Source organism: Miscanthus floridulus, chromosome 7 (genome assembly GCF_019320115.1).
Source record: "Miscanthus floridulus cultivar M001 chromosome 7, ASM1932011v1, whole genome shotgun sequence".
Lineage (NCBI taxonomy): Eukaryota > Viridiplantae > Streptophyta > Magnoliopsida > Poales > Poaceae > Miscanthus > Miscanthus floridulus.
This window is the reverse complement of record NC_089586.1, coordinates 30,142,184-30,153,698: the sequence shown is the minus strand read 5'-3', so window position 1 is coordinate 30,153,698 and position 11,515 is coordinate 30,142,184. Positions and strand designations below refer to the sequence as shown.

Below are 11,515 nucleotides of genomic sequence, written 5' to 3'. Positions count from 1 at the left end.
GATGAGGGCATCCAGCGCCCGTCGATCCTGGTCATAGTCGACGTCGTCGTACCGGACTGCCTCCCACATGTGCCGCACCTAGAACTTTACCCTCATCACCGCAGCCCACTCGACGTAGTTGGTCTTAGTGAGGGTAGGCCACCCACCGCCGGGGCCGACATCCCTGACAACAGCCTGGAGCCCGTGGTAACCACGGTACCGATCCAGGGAGAGAGAGAGGCACGCTGCTTGTGAAGGTCGCCCTCTCCATCGACCCGTCCGCCACCGTTGCCATGCGCGCCTCCTCCAGGAGCGCCACCGCCGTGCGCGCCTCATCTAGGAGCGCCGCCGGCGCATTCGCACCTGTCTGGGTTGCCGTCGCGCTCGTGGGTGCGCGCGGCTGCCCACTACGCCGCCCACGCTTGCGCTGCCTCCCTCCCAGCAGCTCGAGGTCCGCATCGGCGTTGTCGTCAGCAGAAATGGAGCTGCTGATGCTACCGCGCAGAACCTCGACCTCCGCTGCCGCCGCACGCGCTGCATCCGCCGCCACCGCCGCTTCCGCCTCCGCTCTGGCTGCTGCCACTAGGACGCTATTGCTAATGTTGCTTATAGGATCAACATAGGAAAAGATTATGTCATCTTAGCCTCTTAGGAAACACACTACGGAAAATGAAACACAGTGACCATCTATCATTCTCAAATTAGCCTTTTGGGGTATTCTTATTTTCAAATCTATGCCTACCACCATCTCATATGGTTTCTGTAATTTTCCAGCTGATGGCATTGTAGTGAGCGGTGGTGACAACACTTACGGACAACTGGGTAGGAAGGCAGGGCCGCCCAAATTTCTTCCTGTCGGCATGAGCTACAAGCCATTCTCCATGTCAGCAAGTGTCGGTCACTCTCTAGCATTATGCCATACAATGACTGAGGGCACTGACGGCGTGGAAACTGGCCTCCTCTCATGGGGGTGGAACTGCAGCTCCCAGCTCAGACGGCCTGGTCAAGAGGACATCCCTGCACTGGTGGACTGTCTGAGCACGGAGAGGCTGGTAACAGCCTCGGCTGGTCGAGTCCATTCAGTTGCTCTCACGTCCAAAAGTGAAGTTTGGACCTGGGGATCAGGCAGGAATGGCAGGTTAGGTCTGGGCAGCTCCATTGATGAGGCGGAGCCGTGTCTTGTAGATACCCTGGAAGGGGTGGAAGTCTTGCAAGTTGCAGCAGGGATGGACCATAGTCTCCTCCTGGTCTCCGAGTAGGTTGGCATGCTGGTTCACTGAAAGATACTGTACTATAATTGTTAGTTGTATGGGTATCCATAATCTGTCTGAAGAAGCTGAAAGTGGCGCCATTTTCTCTTTCTCGAAGGAGTATGGCCAGTTTTCTCTCCTTCGATTATATCCAGGCCGCAGCGCTCCTCTCTCAACGGCCCAAGCTCAAAAGGCTGAGATCTCACACGTAGAGCCCATTCATCGGGCGCGCACGCACGCCGCGAACAGCCGGAGCGGTCGGCGACAGAGACGACAGAGCCCAAGTCGAAGCGAGCGGCTTTGCCGGCGGCGGCGACCGGAGGATGGGGCTGGGAGGCCGGGGCGTGGTGGGAGACAGGTGGTCGCAGCGCATCCTAGGGATCTGCGCCCTGGGCAGCGCCATGAGTAAGCGCCCGTACCTAAAAGCCCTACCCCCTGCTATTCTGCTCCCATTCCGTCGCGGTCTTCTTCCCCTAACCACTTCTCCCCGTTGCCGCGGTCTCGCTCCTCTGGTGTTTCCGTACAGGCCTCTACTTCGTGGCGGTGGAGAGGCAAGCGCAGAACCGCGCACGGGCGGTGGCCGAGGGCCTCAAGGCCCTCGACGGCGCCGGGGATGACGTGTGACAGAGGTGGACGCTTCCGTGCAGAGTCACATATTTTTTTCTGCTTCACATGTTCACAGAACCTCGTAGCGTTGCAATAATGTACTAAACATCTGTGCTCAGTCTTTGTAGAAAGGAATGTTGATCAATGTGAGTGTTCTCCTGTTTCACATAATTCATCTGAGCCTCTATCACAGAAATGTTGATTTGTGTCATTATGTGAGTGTTTTCTTATTTCACACAATTTGTCCATTTAAGGATCCATATGATGTATTCTTAAGAGTGGCATAGCCAGAATTTAACAGCTGGGTATTCACTGTGCTTTTTATTTGACCAATACAATACATACCACAAAAATATCAACATGAAAGTGAAGAAAAATTACTGTGCTCTTATTGAAATTCCTTTAAGCCTGAACCATGGAGTAATATTCTGGTTTTTATACATGTATTAATACTACATGATATATGCTAAATTTCTATATAAAATCATGGGTATTCATGTGTTCATGTGAATACACATGAATACCCCTAGCTATGACCATGGGACTGAATGCATTATGTAAGCGAATGCAGTATGCAAGCATGGCAAAAAGTCCTCTTTTAGGTGATTCTGATTAGTGTCCCGGTGCTATCATTGCTGTGCTTCAATGAAGCTAAAAATTAATGGTAAGATTATACTTTGCATTATCTTTGTGTTTGAGCAACTGAAACTGAGCACTAGTGGCCAATAAGATATGCATACCTCCATCTTGTGTATTCAAGAATTCAGAAAAGGTAGGAGTGCTGCAATGCCACTGCAAGTGCATTTCAGTATCTCTTTTCATATGTCTACCTCTCAAAAGTGGATAACCGACTCTTCCTTTCATACCCTTGCCCCTTGGTGTGGCAAATGAATATTGGTATTCTTTCCACCCCAAATCATTTCTAGGATTTCATCAACTAGTTCTTCTGAATTGAGCTAGGTTTATTCGAGTTATCCTGTGTCTACAGTGTATACATTCAAATCCTGCTGCGAATTAGGGCTGCCATGAAGATTGGAATATCACATTATATGGGAAAATATGTTCTTCTGCATGGGCACAGAAAACAGCAGGCACTGATGACAAACATAGTAATCGTTTAAGCACAAAGTTGATTCCAGACCCTTGCAGTGAAAGAATCAACTACTTTAGAAGGAATGCCTTATAGATATCAATGTGGTTAGTGCTTCGTGGTATCATTGATTTATGTGATGTCCATGGGATGTTAATTCTCTAACCTGTTGATTCTTCACAGGTTGATTCTTCACCTGTTAATTCTCTAACAAGTTGATAATTTTTTTTCTGACTCACCAGCGTGCCTTGAAATGAGTTTGCTATTTGCATATGTGATGTATTTTCTCAAGAACTGAAGTTTTCAGTTGTTTTCCCCTGATGAGCAGTAGATTTCAACATATATGATTATCTGAAATGGTTCAGTTTAAACTTTAAAGTACTGTGGTCACTGGTCAGTGTATTTATATCTGAACAGGCGGTTATTATTTGTTCGTGGATCAGACTTATAGGTCCTTGACTAAGCCAAATGATAAACCTATGCTGTTGTTGTTTACTCATTTGTTCATGGCTATTATTGTTTACTCAGAGTTGAGGCAATAAATAATTTACATATGGAAATATACTATTTGCTTTCTGATTTCAGTTATGACTTCATGCTGCTAAAACCTTGTATATAGGATCCAAATTTTTTATATCTCCACATATGCCTTATTTTCTCCCAAAGGCCTAATTTTAATAGGTGCTGTCTTTCAAGACATGTTAGCAAATACCTTGTAAAATATGGTCGCTAGGCTAGTAGTTTATTGATAAGTGTAATAGCACACCAACTCTGAAAGTTACATTGTTTATTTGTTTTGACAACTTTTCATTATCTAAGTGTTTTCTGTTTAAGTTGGTCTGTATATTGGGTGAAAGTTGTAACTTGTGACTTTACACAGTCATCCAAAGAAAAGGTAGATAGATGGCTGGGAACAGTGCAAAGTAATGGAATTTAGGAATCTGCTATTGTTATTGAATCTTCTACTTGTATCAAACTAAGTAAAATAAAATACTATGATTCCAGAATTATTATTAACTACCTGCTTTCAAGTGTCCCATAATTGTTTCAGTTTGCACCGAAGTTTGATCTGATCAATCTGTATGCCTGATAATTTCACGTAGGCCTTGCACTTTAATAACCACTGTGATAAGATTTGGAACTTTTGTTTCCTTTTGTCTTTTGCTTAACAGCCCCCTTTATTTGATGCCTATGTGCATACCGTTTGCTTAATGGCAAGTGTTCACTTAAATAATTGCTATATTGTAGGCCTAATGATCAACTAGTTGTCCTCTTATTTTGCTACTATGAAAGGTTGAAAATGTGAGGAATCTTCCATGCGTAGAGCCCACTAATGAAGGGAGGTTACAGGATTGTGATGCAAGAACCCATCATCCTTCTTGGTCATCCATAATCTTGAAAAGTACTTTTCTGATCACAAGATGCTGTTTTTTTCTTTGATGCATCTGTCTCGAGCTTTATTGACTAGTTTCCATGAATAAGCTTAAATATGTTTGTGCCTGAAAGACTATCAGTTGATTTGTTGTCTTTGCATTTCTTTATCACTACCTCTAGTGTCGGTGTTTTGAACAGCCGACTAGTAAATTTGTATAATGTGCGTCTGACCCGGATGGTGTGATAAGATGACACAAGGATTATACCGGTTCGGGCCGAATGTCCCTACGTTCAGTTTCGAGCTGCCCGTGTTACTAGCACTGAGTTTGTAGTAGGGGGTTACAAACTGGCGAGAGAGGGAAGAGCTCTCAAGTCTCTGTGGTTTGATTGCTCGATGCTTCTAATGCTCGATCTATCGGTCGATTGATCTATCTCTCTGAACGGTGCCCTGCCTTTCCTTTTATAGACCAAGGGAAGAGAACAGGATACCAGAGATCGAGAGAAGGGAAGAGGGAAAAATAAGGCTCCCGGGGGTGTGTCGTCCTCTTCTTCACGTGGGTCCCGTTGACCCTGTAGATCGTGGTGGCAGCGGCGTTGCACCGGGGTCCTATTGACCGCTGCAGCATACTTGCGGGCGTTGTGCGCTGTTCTTGTCTTCCATCACATCCGAGCGGACGGAATGGTCAAAGGGTCCCATGACAGAGGCCATACGGGGGGCTGGCGGTACAGTGCCAGTCAATTAACGCCGGTCGACTAACGTTGGACGGTGGTCAGACAGGGAGTTGGTAGCACAGTGATGCCCCGTTGACGCGGTGGGCGACGTGAGTCTCCTAGCATGGCCTAATGCGACCGCCACTCGCATCAGGACGCGCCCGAGACGTGCTCCAGGCGTGTGCCTCCACGCCGTAGTGGTTGAAGCGGCAGTGGTCCCACCCTGGGGCCACTACTTTTGTCCGGTAGCAAATCCGACCCCCAGGAACGGGCGAGGCGGAAATGTCGCCTTGGGGGTTGGGCGAGACGGAATGCGACCCTCGGGGGTCGGACGAGGCGGAGCCCTCCCCATGGGACCGGACGAGTCGGAGCCCGCGCCCTGGGGTCGGAGGAGTCGGAGCCCACGCCTTGGGGTTAGACGAGGCGGAAACATCGTCCTCAGAGTTGGAGCCCATGCCTTGAGGGGCAATAAATTATGCAATTAGTGAATGGAAAAAAGAACAATTGAAGTGATAAAGCTTAGTGCTTATTCAGGAAGTTCAATGTTCAGCCATTTGCCTGTGGGGCTAGACTCTAGAAGGGAGGATAGATTCTTAGTGTGAACATTTTCATAGTCGTAGCTTCATAGGTCTTCTATTCTCCTTGGACCGTCATAAGCACTGTCTAGGATATTTAATCTCTCTTATATTTATTTGGATATATGGAGCCTACAAGTAGGGTGATGTTTAGCAATCCACCCATTCATTTCTTGCATAAATTGCAATATATTGTCGTTAGTACTGATGGGTGGCCAGGCGTTAACCATGTAAAATATTCTATTGATTTCTGTAAATGCCCTAGTTAGTAACAGATTGTAATCCAATCTTTACACAAAATTTATTGGTGTTTGGTGGTCCACCTTTGCCTTGAGATATGATATGTGCCAACTCTGCACAACCAACTGTTGGTGCAAATCCTTAGATGTGCATGATGTTTTCTTCATTGTCTTCTTACTTCTATATAAACAGAAATCATTGCCTCACGTTCAGTATTACTTGAATCATTCTTTCCTTCTGAAAGTAATCTTTGCCGATGTTCCATGAACAATGTTCTCTACATTCATTTTACTCCTTTTTGTATATATTTTTTTATCTAAAATGATATGCTTTGACTTGATCTGAAATGTTATACTTTGATTAGCAAGACTTACTGACAGTACTGACAGTAACTTTTATATATATATATATATATATATATATATATATATATATATATATATATATATATAGAACTACTATCCTGTAGCTGGCTACAGAATAACTTATTCTGTAGCCACTTTGAGTTATGATAATTACTATGTTAATTTATGAGATTATAGTAACTCCTTACTAAGTGGTTTAATATAATGTTATGGTAAATATCCCCATGTGTTATAGTAACCCAACTATCGTAAATATGTATTGACATTATGGTAAATTAGTATATAAAATTATAGTAAATGGAGGTGACTACAGAATAACTTATTTTGTAGCCGGCTATTGAATAGCCTCTCCCTATATATATATATGGAGAGTATATTCAGTAGCCAGCTACAAAATAAGTTATTCTATAGCCACCTCAATTTACGATAATTTTATATACTAATTTACGATAATGCTAATACATATTTACGATAGTTGGGTTACTATAACACATGGCGATATTTACCGTAACATTATAGTAAACTACTTAGTAAGGAGTTACTATAATCTCGTAAATTAACATAGTAATTATCGTAACTCAAAGTGGCTACAGAATAAGTTATTCTAGATAGATAGATAGATAGATAGATAGATAGATAGATAGATAGAGAGAGAGAGAGAATGATCCAATAACTTTTCTATGTTGCACGCTTGCACACTGCCTTCCTACTAGTAGAATTGAAAAATGTATAAGCAGGCAAGATGTTTATGTCTCAACCAATCCCAAGTCGCCTACAAGTTGAGGAGAAATTTATTCATGGGGTACTCATTTGTTTAGAGAACAAGATCTTGGTTTGATCTATGTCAGTCTTCAAATTGCGAAAGCAGCTTGACTTTTTTGTCCTTTTAAAAAAAGGATCGGCATCGGCATCTTCTTTGTTGTTTATGCTAAATCACAAGTCTGGTGAAAGTCATCGCAAAAGAATAAATTTTTCATTTTTATTTCCTGATACAATCTTAGTTTAACTCTGATTCTAATGCTATTATGCATGGTACTGCAAACTTAAATTTATTTGTTTTCTAGTGTTTTTCGGGGCTCAAACCAAAATGGTTTGCATGATTGCACAAGTTCCTGATTTGCCATAGACATGCCCGGTCTAATAAGTTAAGTTTGCATAAACCACTTAAGGAGAGGTTCATGAATCATGGTTTCATGGACATAGATAGACATGGAAAAGAGTCAAACACCCTATTCGCTTATGCTGAAATTTAGTTTATGCTAATGCTTATGCTGAAATGTTACGAGAAGAAAACATTATTTCAGAACTGAAAAGTAGCTTGTATTTATAATTGCAAAAAGGAGGGAGTGGCTGCAATGCAATCAATCTGCTGTCATATCCACCTGGCCACAATTGTACCAAAGTGCATGGTTAGCTAGCTGTAATTTTACAGATTTGACCTGACTTGGACTTTGGAGAATTTTAATCTGGCCCTATGGAATGGGAAGCTGTAGACCTGTCGTTGCCCTGCAAATTACACAGCTTTTGTCTCAACGTTGTAGCCGATAGGTCAGATCCAACGAATTCTGGGACTGTACCTTGCGTGCCTAACTGCCTGTCACTACATGTTCCCTTGCTGTGCCCCCCTATGATATGATGATTTGCTAAAACATGGCTGCCGCTTAAACAAACATGCTGTCATCTGGTTGTATATACTAGGACCCTAATAGGTATGCTATTATATGCAGTCTGTTGTTGTATTAAGGGAATATAAGGGCTATGTATCACTTTACAGAGTAGCTTGTCCCTATGTTCTCTTGCTGGACTCTTTTCTGTACTGACTATAGCACTGTTCTGCAACCAAATGAAGTTCAATCAAATAATTTACAAATACTATTTTTGCAGGTAAAATTCTCACTGGTTTTATGTGTGAGCTGAACATTTTCTCTCCCTTCTGCCTATCATTCTGGTTTAGTATGTCAGTGAGAATTCAAGTTCTATTGCTAGCTAAGATTAATTGCAAAGCCTCTCTTGCTTACTCCTAGCGTCTGTCTGGCCGTAGCATTAGTAAACCTACAATAGCAATGACATGACTAACTTGATTATCACAGGATCAATGAGGACCACAGGCCCCCACTTTTTAGAGAAGTTGCGGTTGACAAGAGGTCGAAGATAGTAACAATACTATATAAGGCGTAAGGCAAAAGCTCACTTTTGGACACACTTGAGAAGGTGGTCCTGCTAGCTCGGGAGAGGGACATAGAAAACGGAGGATGGACGGCAGGCGGCACACTCAAATCCACAGAACCTTGGTAGTAAACTTTAACCCAGCTTCTTTCATCCCTAGTTTTCTTTTCATGGCATTATAAATAAATACTCCGATGCAGAATACGGAGTGTGTCAGCCAAATGTTTTTTTAGCTTCGGTTGTTAGTAATAAAAGTAAAGAAGTCACATATATAGATTGATGCTGCTGGGTCCATTAGATAAAACACATCTATAGTGATGTATCATGATTTCTGGTTTGAAATTGCATAATCTCATAGAAGATTCCCCTCAGTTTGTCACCTTGGAGACTATTGATATGCATATGCTAAAGGGATGTCCTTGAAACAACATGCTTTTGGATCAGAGGAGTAACAGGCATCCGCCCCTTTCATTTTCGTATATGCCTCCAATCCATGACCTGGTTGGAGGATCATCCTTTAGACCTTTGACCCTTTGAGTGCCTTGGAGAATATGATCAGGAAGATTTGTGTTTGACTTTTGCATGTTATATGTCGTGTTGTTGGAACTTGGGCAAGAGTAGTTGGGAGTGCCAAATGGGACTGATTGGTAGTATAGTACTGTATAGGTATAGCAAAGGTTCTGAAAAATCAGCGTGGGGCTGTTGCACCAATTGTACTGCCCAATCGGATCGTCCATTTTATTATATATATATATATAAAGGACCGCATGAGAAAAAGTCAATAAAATAAATAAAGATATCGATGGCAAAAAGGTCAGCGAGACAGAGCAACAAGCAATATTATTATTAACTACTACTGTCTCATCTTTGTGTTATCTAATGCGGTGGCTTGGTACTATAGTATCACACGGCTCTGGCCCCATGTGTCCTACTGTATGTGCTCCTACAGTCTAGATATATGGGGCACATGAACCAGAGGAAAACAGCTGGTGCTAATTTTTCCACACAAAAAAAAACAGCTGGTGTGTGTGTGTTCTTTTTTAAAAAGTATTTTATTCTTGCAGGCCTGAACTGGCAGCAAGTATTTTTAAAAAGAATTTATTAAGCCTAATTAATCCATCGTTAGCATATGTGTTACTGTAGCGCCACGTTGTCGAATCATGAAGTAATTAGGCTTAAAAGATTCATCTCGTAAATTAATCGCAAACTGTATAATTAGTTATTTTTGTCTATATTTAATACTCTATGCATGTATCTAAAAATTCAATGAAACGTAGAGTAAACTTTAGGGGACTAAACGAGACCTAGGCCCTCTTTGGTGCAGCTCCGATACTGTTTACATCCTGTGCAGACACTATTCATCAGAGCTGGTTTTCTCTCTCTTCGTTTCCTCTCTCACATAGCCGCTCTGAGGTGGAGAAGCTCATTTTTTTTTTTACCTCCTCCGGCTCCGGCTACCGTGTCGCCAAACGGGGCCCTAAACTGAACCAATACCATCCATGAATCCATGATCCATCCAGGCTCCAGCTCAGCTCTGCACCTGCACTCCTCTACCCGCTCCTGCCGTACCGATATTCCATTTGCTTGCTGCTAGCTGCCTACCTACTCTGTGCGCGCTGTACCGCTATGAAGATGCCTCTCATCCGATGCGATGCGAGGGCTCAGTGATGGGCTCTCCCTCTCTCTTCTCTCTCTCTTCTCATGATTCATGAACACATTTTTTACAGGGAAGCTTCCAATGGCTGGAGCTCAGAGATGGAGAGCGAGGCACGTGAATACTACCAGAGGAGGAAGCGGATGCGGAAGGAGATCCAGGGCCAGTTTGGTTACTGAAAAATTTGGCAAAACGCTACTGTAGCGTTTTCGTTGTTATTTGGTAATTAGTATCCAATTATAGTGTAATTAGGCTTAAAAGATTCGTCTCGTGGATTTCACCTAAATTGTATAATTAGTTTTATTTTTTATTTATATTTAATGCTTCATGCATGCGTCCAAAAATTTAATGTGACGAAGAATCTTAAAAAATTTGGCATTTTAGAAAGGAACTAAACAGGGGCCCCAGCCAGCCATGGCAATGCCATGCACAACAGGACAGGAGGGATGATTGCCAAGTCGCCCCCTGTCTCGTCTCTGTCGCCCATAGCCTTTGCCTTTGCGTGTGCGCGTGCATGCAGGGACGCCCAGAGGTCACAGATGGGTGGCCCGGCTGCCCCGTCACGAGTACGCGCAGCTGTGTGCACTGGATAGCTGGCCTGGAACCGGAAGAACCATGCTGCCTGGGTAGGGGTGAGTGCCACTCCGTTAACCGCGGTTCAAACTCTGCGGCACTGGCGCCCTCCTAAAAATGATACAGTTCAATGTTTGCTTTAAGTAGAAAAAACTTAAATTTAACCATCTCATAAAAAAAAGTATCAATATTTATAATACAAAGTAGTTATAGTATAAAAATATATTCTCTAACAATATTTATAATATAAACTCCAAATTATTTGATTCCGCGCCACTAGAATTGTATTCTTTTTAGAACCGAGGGAGTATGGAGTAGCACATGGAATGAGCGATTGTTCCGTTCAGTTTGAAGGTTCATGTCATCGTGTGTGCTCCATCGGTACCAAAAAAAACACATATCGTTCTAATTTTGTGCTAAGTAAAAATAATTTTTGACTAAATTTATATAATTTTTAATATGTATGATAAATATTATTAGATTTATCATAGAATTATATCCGTAGTATATCTGTCTGGTGTTGTAAATCTTTATATTTTCTTCTCTATAAATTTGGTTAAGTTTAAAGTAATTTAACTTACAACAAAGCTAACATTGCAATATTTTTGGATAGAGGTAGTACCTTAGACTGTAGTGGCAATAGTAAAATTAAAAAAAACACCCTTCCAAGTCGCAACCCGACCTTTTTATTCATCTTTTATTTTGTAATTATTGTATATATGGAATTGTTATAGAACCCGAAAAGTTAGAGCATAGTTGGTAGAGCTCTTTTCTGCTTCTGTTATTTTTTGTGGGAAATGATTCTCCTAGAGAAGTATCCTCCCATGTAGGAAGTAACTACGTGTGAATCAAGTTAAGCTGCGGCCCTGTTTGTTTTGCTGAAATTTGGCTTATGTTGATTTGTTGTAAGAGAAAAAAATTATTCTTTCTCT

General features: G+C 42.4%; 1 protein-coding gene across 1 annotated transcript; it reads left to right on the top strand.

The window, feature by feature from the left end:
- The first annotated feature begins 272 nt into the window (after positions 1-272).
- LOC136465292 (ultraviolet-B receptor UVR8-like) lies at positions 273-1,238 on the top strand. The gene is made up of 2 exons (XM_066464086.1): positions 273-369; positions 754-1,238. The coding sequence occupies exons 1-2, from the start codon at positions 273-275 to the stop codon at positions 1,236-1,238; spliced, it is 582 nt and encodes a 193-aa protein (XP_066320183.1).
- Positions 1,239-11,515: the final 10,277 nt, after the last annotated feature.

Bases quoted from the DNA above. Each gene is read 5' to 3' on its own strand.
- LOC136465292 (XM_066464086.1), top strand. From the start codon at position 273: ATGCGCGCCTCCTCCAGGAGCGCCACCGCCGTGCGCGCCTCATCTAGG. The intron at 370-753 runs GTGCGCGCGGCT...GTAATTTTCCAG, and splicing joins GGTTGCCGTCGCGCTCGTGG to CTGATGGCATTGTAGTGAGC.